This window comes from Glandiceps talaboti, chromosome 7 (assembly GCF_964340395.1).
Source record: "Glandiceps talaboti chromosome 7, keGlaTala1.1, whole genome shotgun sequence".
Lineage (NCBI taxonomy): Eukaryota > Metazoa > Hemichordata > Enteropneusta > Spengelidae > Glandiceps > Glandiceps talaboti.
The window spans coordinates 23,576,025-23,592,266 of record NC_135555.1 but is presented as its reverse complement, the minus strand read 5'-3'; the positions used below and the strand labels follow the sequence as shown (position 1 = coordinate 23,592,266).

Here is a 16,242-nt window from a genome sequence, read left to right as displayed (position 1 = left end):
TATCGTTTGATGTAATAATACATTCTTATTTACCAAACATTGCTGGGGAAAGAAAACATATGTGCATGAAGGTCTAGAAAACAAAAAAATGGTTAAAAAATGATGGGGTTCAACAGCTAGCCTAGACTAGGGTTGGTCATGTTATCGGAAATCTTTTAAAAACATTTTTCCTAATATAGCAATATTCTGTACAATTCTCAGTACCTGCAATATCTTTTAACCTCATCCTAGAGGGTCAAAATAGAACAAGAAGGTCGACTAATATTCTAAAGTGCACCTATAGTAATGCATGTGAATGGTGTGGGGCGGAAGTTATGATGTCAACCAAGAAATCAAATGTTTGTTATTTTTATGATTTGCCCTGGCAGTAGTATTTCTGGTACCCAGAATTTGATCATTCAAACTTTCAACAGTTACTAAGACTCCGATCCAGAGCATACACTCTAAATGAATATTTTATTACACACATTTTAATCACAACTGGTATTTCTGTATTGCAATGTCACACAAAGTCTTATTGGACGGAAAATTTCAGTACAAAAATATCAATCCAACTTTGAACATGAATAAAATACATATAAACATAAGGAATATATACAATATACATACATAATAAGAAATTGAAGCTTTGAAAATTCCACAAAATTCACATGGTCTAAAAGATCTGAAATGGATTGAATTCTTACGATCTGGGCCAAATCTCAACTCGAGTGTGCTAATAACAGACAAACAACTGCTTTGAACTTGAGACATAATACTGACCTTGAAGTAACAGTGCAAAATTACATATTAAATCAATTTGCCTTTTTTTTTGCTTTCACATTCATCTGGGCAACTTACAAACTGCAGAATTATCGCTCAACTCCTGAAAAAAAAATAAAACAACATGCATATGCCTACTAAAGATGATTCATCCAGTCCATGACCTTTCAACCTGATTTATTTGCATTAAGTGATCCACACTTAGAGGCTGTGTGATTTGTACAGCTCACCTAGGCCACAGAAAAATGACAATGTTATTTTTATGATTCAACTAGGTGGTCAGAGTAAGTCTGAATGTATGATTTTCGTCACTTACATAGGTGGTTGAGAAAGGGTGAAATTGTTTTATGGCACACCTAGTAGGTAGAATGCTTCCATGGGGGGGGGGGGGAGGGGAGGGGGGGGGGGGGTAAGAATTCATCAAATACAACGAAAATCACAAAACCTGAAGAAAAATGTTTTGTCTGGCTCGAAAAAACCTTAGCAACATTGCTACATTTTATCATCTGGCCAGACAAATATCTCTTTGATGTTGCTAAATCTTATCATCTGGCTGACAAAAAATGTAATTAACATTGCTAAATCTTATCGTCTGGCTGACAGAAAATGTAATTAACATTGCTAAATCTTATCGTCTGGCTGACAGAAAATGTAATTAACATTGCTAAATCTTATCGTCTGGCTGACAGAAAATGTAATTAACATTGCTAAATCTTATCGTCTGGCTGACATAAAATCTAATTAACATTGCTAAATCTTATCGTCTGGCTGACATAAAATCTAATTAACATTGCTAAATCTTATCGTCTGGCTGACAAAAAATCTAATTAACATTGCTACATACAACCCATAACACCAAATATTTTCTGTATGTACCACAACCATTCATAGCATCCATATCAAGTGTAAACGTATACTGTTTCATTTGTTAATTGACCACATTAGAAAGCCTGAAAGGCCACATGCTGGGCTTGTAAATACACCAATTGAAACAGTATACTTTTATACTTGACACCCCTAAGAAAGAGTAGGTTATGGCTCTATATAACCAACCAAAATCAAGGCCTCTGATTGGCCAAGTCAGTCTAACTGTAGTATAACTTCATGTGTTGTCCTTGCACATTTAACTGATAAAAGTAGCTCACCATCGGCAGAAAGAGTGCTGTAATGTTGGTTATTAAGATGAATGTTGCACCAAATGATTAAAGAACCAATGTTGGTAAGATTTTTGTTGTTCCAGACAATAAAATATAGTAACGATAGTAAGATTTTTGTCAAGCTAGATAATATTTTGTTTTACCATCCACATAAATCTTTAGTTAAATCCACAGCAAGTGAAAGTGTTTTACTCAAGTTTAAAGTCTTCCTGATATACAGACCACTTTTCACATTTAAAGGAATTTTACTCATGGGAAATGGTAACCACTTTTCATACAATATATACAAGTCATCAGTTTTTGGACGGAGCATTAATTCATTTTTGCTTTCACTTAAACATTTCAATCTTTATTGTGTTTATTTTATCAGTTGATATTTTATCCTTCATATTTCTTTTCATGTGAAGTTTAAAAAAACTTACTCATTTGTCAGGATTTTTCAAACTTTCTTTTTCTCAAAATAGGAATGGAAGTGTTTACAAATGGACGGTTTGAACTCAAAAGAAACAGGATCACATTTCTGGGGTGTCACCGTCAGGGAAGGTTGTCATTGTACTTATAGGGCGCCCTCTATCAAGTCTACAGAACACGCAGATCTTCATCTCAGTCGGATCTTCAAGCTGTGAAATGGAGAAAGGCTTCCCACAGTTGCTACACTGTTGAGAAATATAACAGGAAGATCATTTCAAAATAAAATTTATGAAATTTGAATACGACTAGTAATGCAGGGCTCGAATCTCGCAGTAGTCCAGGATACAGTACCAGATTTATAAGGAGGTACATGTAGTCACTGGACATATTCAATAGAAAATTGTAGTTGAAACAGTTCTCTTTGCTCAATCTGACTACCAAACATAGAAGTAAAATTCAAGCCCTGTATAAATGCAATAAAGGTGGTATGTCTTTTCACTACCTGACTTGCAACATAGAAAATTTGTTCATATACATTTTCATTGGGGTTGCTGTGAGGAGCAACCATCCTCAATAATCTGTTATAATGTGGATAAGAACTGGATCAGACAATCCTATTAACTCTACAATCTTCAAATCCTGATAGCTCACTTGCAATTTCCAATTTTTGCAGTTTATGAATAAGCCTCCATCATGGAGATTTTATGAAGGGTTCACTGTACAATTTATTTCAGGGACAGAACAGTACCATGTCAAGTCCAAATGTTACAGTACTGTTACAGAATAGATAACATATGGTAACATTTATATTGACTCATGACCAGTGTACTCTACTTTGGGTGGTCAATGCTATGAAAAAAACAGGAAAAAATCAAGCAAGTCAGTGGCTGTGAGTGTGTGTGTGGGGTGGGGGTGGGGGTAGAAGGTGGGAGAAGATTTATTCAGGGTCTCTATCTACAACTGTTCACATGAGCACAACACCTCTTGTGAAAAAACTAAGAGGAAACACTGCAAAACTCTTTTCTTTTTTAAATAATAAAATATAAAAAAATTCCAAGAAAACATCTTCATATCAAAATCATGCATAAAAATAAAGTAAATAGTAACTGCCATGCTTGTTGTCATAGAAACAGTGATTTTGCCCTTACCTCTCAACAAATACCAAGTGCAGCTAGTTTGACTAAGGTGGACAAAATTTAGACAAATTTCTGTACACACAGACACACAGAGACAGAGACAGACAGACAAAGACAGACAGACACAGACAGACAAAAGCACAGACACAGACACACAGACACATATATGTAGTCTTCACTCCCCCCCCCCCCCCCCTTCCTTTAAAGGGCACAAGCTAGTTTATACATATCTTAGCATAGTTTCTGCTGCATTATTGTATTTACTAAAGTACCACTTGCAATTGCCTGAACTTAAACCTGGTAGTAAGATGTAACTTATAATTGATCCAATGACATACCTATCAAAATGTGGTCAGGAAATTGCTACTATGCAATCAACTGTTCTAACAATGTCAGAAGACAATTGTAATGTTATAGAAGACATGCATCAACATTCACATTATACTGGAATGTGATTTTATTTAAGAATTTTCACTTGAGTTAAAAAGCTTATAAACTCAGCTTGTGCCACTTTAATACATGTATCTGCAAAATATTTCATTCATTTCTTGAGACATCATTGTGCTTTTTTTCATGAATAAATCTCTAACATTTATACTTGAGAGCTGACATGTCATGCATCACACTAAGGATGGGGCAGGGACAATTCTAGCTGTATGTACTTACAGTATATTGGGGCAGGGACAATTCTAGCTGTATGTACTTACAGTATATTGGGGCAGGGACAATTCTAGCTGTATGTACTTACAGTATATTGGGGCAGGGACAATTCTAGCTGCATGTACTTACAGTATATTGGGGCAGGGACAATTCTAGCTGCATGTACTTACAGTATATTGGGGCAGGGACAATTCTAGCTGCATGTACTTACAGTATATTGGGGCAGGGACAATTCTAGCTGCATGTACTTACAGTATATTGGGGCAGGGACAATTCTAGCTGCATGTACTTACAGTATATTGGGGCAGGTACAATTCTAGCTGCATGTACTTACAGTATATTGGGGCAGGGACAATTCTAGCTGTAGGTACTTACAGTATATTGGGGCAGGGACAATTCTAGCTGTATGTACTTACAGTATATTGGGGCAGGGACACAATTCTAGCTGTATGTACTTACAGTATATTGGGGCAGGGACAATTCTAGCTGCATGTACTTACAGTATATTGGGGCAGGGACAATTCTAGCTGCATGTACTTACAGTATTTTGGGGCAGGGACACAATTCTAGCTGTATGTACTTACAGTATATTGGGGCAGGGACACAATTCTAGTTGTATGTACTTACAGTATATTGTTACAAGAGTAACACCAGCAAGTTCATGATGAGTGATATACATGCAAACGTATTGGTAAGTTTTATCAGAATTGACATAAACAAATTCATTATAGATTCTCAACTAGAAAAGACAAATCCTACTTTGTACACAAACATACAGGGGTGGGGGTGTACAGGTGGGGGAGGGAGCAGAGGTGGGGGAGAAAGATGTCTTACCTTTACAATTTTGAGACCCATTGTTTTCTTGTTTTCCATGACAACTGGTATATTATCACTATCTTCAATATTCCACAGTCTGATTGTTTTATCTTTAGAGCCAGATAAAATCCACTTATTGTCTTTACTGATATCAACTCCACACACCCAACCACTATGTCCCTACAAAACAATAAACAGTCTATATACAGTAAAACCTGTCTAAATTGAAGTCGAGTGGGACAAAAGTTCATGGTTGGTTTTCAGAGGGAGTTGGTGGGTGTGGTTGATCAGAGGGAGTTGGTTTAGTCAGGGTGGGTGTGGTTGATTAGAGGGAGTTGGTTTAGTCAGGGTGGGTGTGGTTGATCAGAGGGGGTTGGTTTAGTCAGGGTGGGCATGGTTGATTAGAGGGGGTTGGTTTAGTCAGGGTGGGTGTGGTTAATCAGAGGGGGTTGGTTTAGTCAGGGTGGGTGTGATTGATTAGAGGGAGTTGGTTTAGTCAGGGTGGGCATGATTGATTAGAGGGAGTTGGTTTAGTCAGGGTGGGTGTGGTTGATCAGAGGGGGTTGGTTTAGTCAGGGTGGGCATGGTCGATCAGAGGGGGTTGGTTTAGTCAGGGAGGGTGTGATTGATTAGAGGGAGTTGGTTTAGTCAGGGTGGGTGTGATTGATTAGAGGGAGTTGGTTTAGTCAAGGTGGGCATGGTTGATTAGAGGGAGTTGGGTTTAGTCAGGGTGGGTGTGATTGATTAGAGGGAGTTGGTTTAGTCAGGGTGGGTGTGGTTGATCAGAGGGGGTTGGTTTAGTCAGGGTGGGCATGGTTGATCAGAGGGGGTTGGTTTAGTCAGGGAGGGTGTGATTGATTAGAGGGAGTTGGTTTAGTCAGGGTGGGCATGATTGATTAGAGGGAGTTGGTTTAGTCAGGGTGGGTGTGGTTGATCAGAGGGGGTTGGTTTAGTCAGGGTGGGCATGGTTGATCAGAGGGGGTTGGTTTAGTCAGGGTGGGTGTGATTGATTAGAGGGAGTTGGTTTAGTCAAGGTGGGCATGGTTGATTAGAGGGAGTTGGGTTTAGTCAGGGTGGGTGTGATTGATTAGAGGGAGTTGGTTTAGTCAGGGTGGGTGTGGTTGATTAGAGGGAGTTGGTTTAGTCAGGGAGGGTGTGATTGATTAGAGGGAGTTGGTTTAGTCAGGGTGGGCATGGTTGATCAGAGGGGGTTGGTTTAGTCAGGGAGGGTGTGATTGATTAGAGGGAGTTAGTTTAGTCAGGGTGGGTGTGATTGATTAGAGGGAGTTGGTTTAGTCAAGTTGGGCATGGTTGATTAGAGGGAGTTGGGTTTAGTCAGGGTGGGTGTGATTGATTAGAGGGAGTTGGTTTAGTCAGGGTGGGTGTGATTGATTAGAGGGAGTTGGTTTAGTCAGGGTGGGTGTGGTTGATTAGAGCGAGTTGGTTTAGTCAGGGTGGGTGTGATTGATTAGAGGGAGTTGGTTTAGTCAGGGTGCGTGTGATTGATTAGAGGGAGTTGGTTTAGTCAGGGTGGGTGTGGTTGATTAGAGCGAGTTGGTTTAGTCAGGGTGGGCATGGTTGATTAGAGGGAGTTGGTTTAGTCAGGGTGGGTGTGGTTGATTAGAGGGAGTTGGTTTAGTCAGGTTGGGTGGTTGATCAGAGGGAGTTGGTTTAGTCAGGGTGGGCATGGTTGATTAGAGAGTGTTGGTTTAGTCAGGGTGGGTGTGGTTGATTAGAGGGAGTTGGTTTAGTCAGGGTGGGCATGGTTGATTAGAGAGTGTTGGTTTAGTCAGGGTGGGTGTGGTTGATCAGAGGGAGTTGGTTTAGTCAGGTGGGTGTGGTTGATTAGAGAGTGTTGGTTTAGTCAGGGTGGACGTGGATGATTAGAGGGAAGTGGTTTAGTCAGGGTGGGTGTGGTTGATTAGAGGGAGTTGGTTTAGTCAGGGTGGGTGTGGTTGATCAGAGGGAGTTGGTTTAGTCAGGGTGGGCATGGTTGATTAGAGAGTGTTGGTTTAGTCAGGGTGGGTGTGGTTGATCAGAGGGAGTTGGTTTAGTCAGGTGGGTGTGGTTGATTAGAGAGTGTTGGTTTAGTCAGGGTGGACGTGGATGATTAGAGGGAAGTGGTTTAGTCAGGGTGGGCGTGGTTGATCAGAGGGAGTTGGTTTAGTCAGGGTGGGCATGGTTGATTAGAGAGTGTTGGTTTAGTCAGGGTGGGTGTGGTTGATCAGAGGGAGTTGGTTTAGTCAGGTGGGTGTGGTTGATTAGAGAGTGTTGGTTTAGTCAGGGTGGACGTGGATGATTAGAGGGAAGTGGATTAGTCAGGGTGGGCGTGGTTGATCAATAATAACACTGACAGAGTTCTCTGGACTACACTGTACCTTGTATAGATGAATGAACACAACACATCTTTTGTGTTCTTACTGTTTTGAATAGACATTAAATTAAAATCCGCTTTTAAAAATAAGGTTTTAACTGTACATATACCAAAACCATATATACCATGTAAAAGAACAGCTGTACGCATTCAAACCAAAAGTTCTTTTCTGCTTGTTGTATGGGTAACCATAGACATTGGAGAAAGATTTCTCCAAGTCTATGGTGTAACCAATTTCCAATTGAAGTTTCTTGTCCTTAGAGCGCCATCACTGGCCAGAAAATAATTAGTTTCACTTTCACAATCAGCCATGAATGGACATTAGTTGATAGTATATCAACTGGTTACATATGTCATAAGCACGAATGCATGTGTGCATTTCATTATTCTACAGTGCTTGAAATAGGAGTCAAATATTTTCATAGTTTTAGAAGTTTCATAAAGTATGCCTGTACATGTAGAATTGTATATTATCATTCCCTGAACAAGAAAATTAAAAAAGAAGACATTATACGAAGAAAATAAAGGTGAAAAAAGGATTCAGCCATATTCCCATACCAGATTTTTAATGAGATAGCATGAGGCTTTGATTCATATTGTCTTCAGCTGAACAAAGAAAAATAATGGCAAATAATAGATAGTGACACTATGTAAAATTAACTTTAAAACTGAAACCAACCTTCAATGTCAGTTTCTGAATACAATTCTCAGCATCCCAGACAACAGCAGTTTGGTCATAGGATCCAGACACTAACAAGGAACCTGTTAGAATAATATTAATAGACAACTTACAAGATATTAAAGTTTGCATGTGTGTTTCATGTCTGTGAGAGAAGAGTGGTGATTTTATGTCTGTGAGAAGAGTGGTGATTTTAATACTAAAAGAGAATGCCAGTTAACTTGGTAAGTAAGTAATATCTACCTGGATTCTCAAAATAATTTACTAGTGTTGCCTGCCAAAATTATGCATGAATCATGAATATGGTAATCTACATTTTGCCAGATTCCTTTCTGTTACTAGCATTCCACCCTTAGGAAAAGTACTAGGTACAAAGTATGGAAAGCTATATTCAAGTTTACCAGATTTCTCTCCTCTGTCACTGAGTTTCCCATACTTTAACACAAACACCGTATGTATGGAAAGCTATACCTAGTTTTACCAAAATTTCCCTGTTCTGTTATCGGGGCTTCCCATCAAAATTGTAGTACATGTGCATGTATCTGGGATGCAAATCTACATGTATGCAAGCTGTATCAGACTGCCCCACTCCGTTACCAGGATTCTCCCACTCTGTTACGATGGTTCCCCACTCCGTTACCAGGGTTCCCCCACTCTGTTACGATGGTTCCCCACTCCGTTACCAGGATTCTCCCACTCTGTTAACAGGGTTCCCCCACTCTGTTACAATGGTTCCCCCACTCTGTTAGGATGGTTCCCCACTCCGTTACCAAGATTCTCCCACTCTGTTATGATGGTTCTCCACTCTGTTACAAGGGTTTCCTACTCCCTTACCTGGGTTCCCAGACCTTACCAAAAACAATGCGTATTGCATCTAATGATTCTTTTACTTCATGAGTATTGTGAGATTCTAGACAAATGTGAACTTGAAACTTTGGGGGAATTTCAATGTACTGTAAACAGGTTCATTTTCATCATGTATGACAAATTTAGCTGTATTGCAATTTAGGACATTTCAGACACAATGTGGTTGATGCTGCATATTATGGAAATTATACACTACGAGACTAGTAACTCATCCAGTCGACCTGCCATATTCACTATAACTATTGTTGACACCTTTCACAACAGCTAAATATATGCATGTAGGTAAAGTACCGGTATGTTAGTGGGACTTATTTCAGCAGAAAAAAACATTTGCCATGTTTCAGCTAAGAGAAATACAGTGCCAAAGTACAAATGACTACAGTAATAAACTTACCATCATGGCTAAATCTACAGGAACTGATAGAGCCTTCATGTCCCTTACTTAGTGTGACTGGACCTTCAGATCTAAACATACCGGTAGATATGTCCCACATTTGTAACTGTTTATCCCAGGACGCCGTACACAGACGACGCTCATCTCTAGTAAAACAGCACGCGGAGATGACATTGATATGACCCCTATGAACAAAAATACAAGATGTCAAATTAGTCTACATTAAACAACTCTATCATGATGCCACTAATGAAAAAATACCACCAGTGTGTTTGCTTGCTTGTAGTAAGCAGAAATGAGACAAGATTCATGCAAAGAGATACAATGTAACCAGCATACAATCTAGTACCAGTACATGTAGCTTATCACAGTATAAACACCACCATAGCCCAGATCCTATGACACTGGTTACTGATACACCACTACATATTGTAACATTGAGTACATTATGATTTCACACAGCTGTGGTTCAGCCCCTCTTAGAAACACCTCAGCCAAATTTATTCCTTAGTGATTGACTTGGTGATTACCATATATGATAATTATGTTTACTTTGCACAGATCCAATCTCCTCCTTGATTCTAATCACATGGTGATGCTTCCGACGTAATCTGGCACAGCAAATTAAAGAATAAAAACTCTACTTAGAATTTGCACCTGCTTTCTGGCTGATGCTTCATTGGAGTAAAGTATTAAAAAGCTAAATTTTAGGCTGTGAATTGTGGGTAATAGTTCAACTAATCAACAATAAATCGTGGCACAGAATCTAGTATTAAAAGATTTAGAAGTAACATTCTTACTGGACAACAACAGTAACATTGCCACTAATAAAATCCCATATCTTGGTACTTTTATCCATTGATGTGGTACACACTCTTTCATCATTTGGTGAGAAGGAACAACTTGTTATTGTGCTTTTATGGTGATCTGTACAATATAACAAGAATGTGATAACAGTCAACTTTTTATTAGTTGTTAAGAATCCCATCAATGATCAAATGAACACTATAACTTCTAAATATTTTATAAAACTCATGGACTTAATTTTCAGTGAATCGTTGCAGGGCAAATAATATCTTTTCGCATTCATGTGCATTATAATAGCAATTGCCTTAGTCACCTATGTAATTCAATACTCTGTGTGTGTAATAAATCTAATACAGTTATTACATACTGTTAGTACTACAGCATCTTATTACCAAGATAGACTCAAACTAAAACTATTGTTTGATGTGGTAGATTACACAAGTGGTTGATAGCAATGCTGTTGTTGTGCAGATATAACCACCTGTAAATCAAGATAGTGTAAATACTGGAAGTCCCCCAAAATGTACTCTGCAAAATCAAGGATTGGAAGTCGTCAGAAATGTCACCCTACTTTGAGTGCAATTAAACCAATGTCCATTCAATAGATTATATCTACATATCACAGCGTAGTTTTAGCTTGTGTCTGAAAGGTTAGTTTCCACCGCATACATCGTATGTAGATGTCCAAATCTATCACATCTACCACTCCACAGTGTACATTGTAGTTACATGTATATTGACAATAGTTGGTCTTACACCAAAACTAGAATAGAATACTCATAATTTCTTACTTTTTCTGTGACGTATTTGATCACCATCTTTTACTTTCCATACATTCATTGCAAAGTCAAGGTCAGATCCTGATGCAATGTATTTACCATTGTTTGAAAAAGAGCAGCAAGTCACGATACCTTCATGGTTGCCTTGCCACTACCAAAAGGAAATTCATTGTCAATATGTTTTGTACATGAAAGTAACTGTCTACATCACACATTACAGAGAGTCCACATGTCAACACATCATGTATTATGTACACGTATGAGATAAAGCTGGCTTATACAATTGACCAATTCAAGAGGAACATCAGTATAACAGAACCATAATTTTCGTAATCAGCGAGACTTCTCAAGTGGTTTTCTTAAATACACTACAATGTACATACACATTTACATTGTATCAAAGATGCAAGACTAGAGAGAAATACACTTTTCTCTTCAGTTGCTGATACATATTTGAAATGAATCAGCAGGTCTGAAGTGTTATTCTAATCTATTCACATTGAAGTATCAAAGGCTAAAATACGTGTTTGTCATTTAGGTTGGGTGAAATCGAATGAGACTGTCAGTATAATGTACATTCAGTCTGGTGTATGTATATTTAAGCAATAAACCACCCCCTGGGGATGGTATACCAAGAGGTTTTGACCAGTGAACGAAATATATGCACGAGCGATAGCGAGTGCATATATTGAGTTCACTGGTCAAAACCGAGTGGTATACCTTCCCCAGGGGGTGGTTTATTGCTATTATATTATACTAGTATATTGAAAATATCGGAAACAAGATAAGAACTAACGTTTTCTCGTTTCATATGCGCCTCTGTGTCTAATTTGCATAACAATAACGCTGCTTTTCAAGACAGCTGATCTTGGCCTCAATGTGAACGTCGTGCAGCGACTGGATTTATTTTATCTGCTCGTCGTTTCTAGGGATAATCTGTCCATTGATCGGCTCATTAAAAGTGCACAGTGATGAATAAACAACCTGTTTGACTCAAGGTATAAACTTGAAGTGGTTTATTGAGCACAGCGTGCTTCGATCGCTCCCGGCCGAATTCGTGACTCGGTGAAGTGATAGACAGGTTGATATTTACAATGTATTTATATTACTGGAAGTTACGTCAGTAGATTTTCGGGTTTGAGGATTTCCCTCTCGGATTGATGACTGATACTCTAGGACAGGATCCCAGACAAATTTCTATTTACATTAATGGTAAGTCGGCCAGTGTAAGCTCTTTCACTTGCTTCATTTTTATGACAGGACAGGACAGCTCACCAATGTTTCCACTCCAGCCGCGCCAGGCTGGGACCGATCTCGTGCATGCCTAGCGCCTTAACTTGACCTTAGTACATGGTAGGCGATGATTTGAACAAATACGCGATGACTGGGTTGCTTTCGAAATTTCCTTCATAATTTCTCATAAAATATTGTCTCATTGAGAGAAAATCCTCCTCTGACAATTCGAAGAGTTCACTATCAGTATCACGGCGGACTACAACTCGACGCTCGCTCGTAGACGAACAAAATTTGGACGCGTGCCAGCAGTGCATTATCGTACCAGCAGTGCATTATCACTCGTTTTAGACGCGCTAGTTCGATGTCTAGACCAATCAGATCCCTCGATTTCCACCATCAATATACTGGTATAATATAATACAGTATTTATACTTTCATCTACTTACCAATATTTTACCAGTTTCAACATCCCACACTGTAACAGTTTTATCCCATGACGACGACACAAACTTAGTATTATCAGGACTCATATGACATGATGTGACATAGCGGGTATGTCCTTCATATATATGTACTGGTTCTCCACTCTCTAGGTCCTGTATACACATACACAATAACCACACTTTGATGTTATCAATACTAATGTTGATTATCAGCTGATATTGTTAGTACTTTAATATCACAATGTTGTTGATATTTTAACAGTACATTTGTAATATTATGATATTGCTACAATAGTATATATTATTCGCATCACTTATCTGTCAACACTGCAATCTGTGATTCTGAGTCACTGATTCACTTATCTGTCAACACTGCAATCTGTGATTCTGCGTCACTGATTCACTTATCTGTCAACACTGCAATCTGTGATTCTGAGTCACTGATTCACTTATCTGTCAACACTGCAATCTGTGATTCTGCTTCACGGATTCACTTATCTGTCAACACTGCAATCTGTGATTCTGAGTCACTGATTCACTTATCTGTCAACACTGCAATCTGTGATTCTGCTTCACGGATTCACTTATCTGTCAACACTGCAATCTGTGATTCTGCTTCACGGATTCACTTATCTGTCAACACTGCAATCTGTGATTTTGCTTCATTGTCTCACTAATAGCTTGTAATATTTTCAGCAGCCTGCAGCAACTAATTATTTTAGCCTCACCCCCAATAGCCCCTATCAACCTGCCTGTTGTAGACATTTACATAATATTCACTATAATATAAGGATCTCTCAGCATAGGCAAAGCTTCAGGAAGCACAATAACATAAAAATATATATCAACTACAACTACTGACATCAAAGCATTGATGTTACAAACAGGGAAAGTAAACAACTAAATTGGAAGTTCAAGTACAGAGACTTGTGTTACATTTCACAATTGGATAGGATCAGTTGTATGGCCTCTTTACACAATAGTTCATGTTCACAAACAATATCAAGTTCCCTTGCCATTTCATGTCCACATACATGTACAGTGGCAATAAAACTGTTCTTATCAAACCATGAAGTGTAATACAAGTATCTGCTATTCGAACATGCTGTGCAAAGTCCAATTAATTTGTTTGCTTTCCCTGTTTGTAACAGGTAACTTCCATTCATCAATGCTGCCATGTTGGCAATTGTAACAACAGATATTGTGAAAAAAATGACTTCCACTTCCAGTTATGGCTACTGGGGAGTTGATTTCTTCATACTGACCCATAATATACATGTTTGATCATCAGATGATGTCAGTGCCTTTGTATCATCAAAACAAAACTGACTGGCTGTGATTCCTTCTTTGTGTCCTCGGATGACCTTGACTTTCACCTGTTGGCACAAAATAAAATTGTAATTCATCAGTTTCTTCAATTTCATAGCCTGATTTAAGAGATTAAATAATGGGTGACTTGACAAAGTCAGAAGGATGTTGTAGCTATGAATGACAAATTAAAAGTACACACACGTTTCAAACAGCTGGACTCAAGCTTGAACTGTTTACAATATATCGCAGTCATTACAATACAACGTATCGATAAATTCATGATACAATGTACACCAAGGCATGTTGGGTAACAGGGACTTGGAATTGGCCATATTTGTTTACTAATACATGTAGTTGGTTTTTGTTCACTTTCTTTCTTTACAAAAAATAGTTTTTTGTTTATTGTTTACACTTTCTTTTTTTTTTGGCTCGTTAAAAAGCTTTTCCCTACAAGGTGCCATGTAATAAAGAAATGATTTGAAAATCTAGTGTGTTTTTTCTAAATCAATTTTAACTTGTTCTTTTGTTGGTTTTAATAAACCAGCTTTGCTATGAATACCTTATTAGTTATTTATGAGTTAGTTCTACTGAATGCCTTGTTGGGAAAATATATTTTTAATAAAGAGCAAAAACAAAAGTAAATAATTAACAAACAAACAAACATATTTTGTAAAGAAAGAAATTAAACAATAAACAAAAAATAACTATTTGTAAACAAATGTGGCCAATTCCAAGCCCCTGTGGTTGGGTTTTACAAACGTACATGTACATGTATATCAAAACTTTGTTTATCATCAAGTGCAGCTTGTACCTTGTAAATAATTCATATGTACACATTTGAATATTCAAAACTATTTGAAGTAATATTTTAACAATTTAAAAAATTTTGGCCAAAGCAATGAACAATTACAATTATCTTTTTAATATAATATTTTTATATCATAATAAGGAAAATGAATAGGTCATGCCAAAGAGTACAAACAATACAAACACAAAAGAGCACCTACATATGAGGAATAGAACCCGTTCGTCAATGCTTCCTGAGTTTAGTCTACATTGTAGTCCTGCCTGCAGATTGAATAAGTCGGAACTCGATTCTGACATTATCTCTAATGTCAAAATCACGTCCAGTACACTGTCTGCAAGCAGGCCTAAGTTTATTTCTACTGTTAAGATACTCTCACAAATATATGTATTATACAATGTAACTGTTGTCAAAATATTGCATTTTATTGCAAGAATTTATTACAAGACTTTATTTCTAGATGAGGCATTTTGGTTTCTACTTTATCTCGTATTAATATGCGGTAAGCTTTGTGAATATTTACACATAAAAATAAAGTAACGTCCTATAAGGATCGAAAATGAAATTGCAAAAGATTTTGTTAAGATCTCCAAGTTGAAGAATACAATTAAAATTACTTCTAAAGTAAAGTCAATAACAATTTACACTATCACATCTACAACCATGTACATACTGTGTGTAACCGACCTACCTGCATACATGTACATACTACATGTACATGTACCTAACATGCATACACATACATATTTACATACATACATACATACATACATACATACATACATACATACATACATACATACATACATACATACATACATACATACATACATACATACATACATTACATTACATTCAGATATGTTCAGGTTTTAACCTAACATTTCTGTATCTCGCTGATTTTTCCTTTTGAAAAAGAATATTTATTCGAAACGTCGGATTTTACATCTATTTATACGGACTGATTTATAAGTTCCATATGCACTTCTTTCTACCTACCTACCTACATACACACACACACACACACACACACACATACATACATACATACAGACTAGACGTGGACAGACAGACAGACCGACCGACAGACAGACACACAGGCACTGCCAGTCAGGCAGAGACAGACGCACGCGCACACACACACACACACTGACACACACACACACACACACACACACACACACACACACACACACTATACATGATGCATATATTGAAAAATTGGGAAATATTTGGCCAACTATGACAAATGTTGTTATTGGTGAAGGTCGTCGTTGCCGAAATATTGTTTGGTTCTCCTCACCTGGGCTAAATCTTCATGTTCCCAGGTTCCCGACTTATCTTTTCTCACTGCAGTAATGTCACTGGCAACTTCAAGGGCTAGAGGGTCGACGTCTTTATCGTCTTCTTCTAACATAACGTCCCTACGTGAAATTTTCAGACTTTATAATACAGTCTCCTGCAGCATAACAACCAAGTAACTACCTGCAGCCGCAATTCCCTGTGCCGTAAAACGGTTACACATACAAAAAAATACATTTGGCACAATAAGAGGGATGAAGCAAATCTCATTCGTTGCATGTTCTTAAAAAATACAAAGAATAT

The 16,242-nt window shown here is 37.8% G+C and overlaps 1 protein-coding gene across 1 annotated transcript; it reads right to left on the bottom strand.

Moving 5' to 3' along the window:
- Positions 1-599: 599 nt before the first annotated feature.
- On the bottom strand, positions 600-16,117 carry LOC144437656 (WD repeat-containing protein 88-like). Its single transcript, XM_078126649.1, has 9 exons — positions 15,941-16,117; positions 13,787-13,897; positions 12,525-12,674; positions 10,855-10,993; positions 10,057-10,183; positions 9,257-9,441; positions 7,996-8,078; positions 4,961-5,122; positions 600-2,575 (listed from the first exon to the last, which is right to left on the bottom strand). The coding sequence occupies exons 1-9, from the start codon at positions 16,052-16,054 to the stop codon at positions 2,432-2,434; spliced, it is 1,215 nt and encodes a 404-aa protein (XP_077982775.1). The 5' UTR covers positions 16,055-16,117; the 3' UTR covers positions 600-2,431.
- Positions 16,118-16,242: the final 125 nt, after the last annotated feature.

Coding starts and splice junctions, on each gene's coding strand:
- LOC144437656 (XM_078126649.1), bottom strand. CDS start 16,054: ATGTTAGAAGAAGACGATAAAGACGTCGACCCTCTAGCCCTTGAAGTT. Junction 12,675..13,786: donor ATCAAACATGTATATTATGG/GTCAGTATGAAG, acceptor ATGTGTATACAG/GACCTAGAGAGTGGAGAACC. Junction 8,079..9,256: donor CTGTAGATTTAGCCATGATG/GTAAGTTTATTA, acceptor TTATTCTAACAG/GTTCCTTGTTAGTGTCTGGA.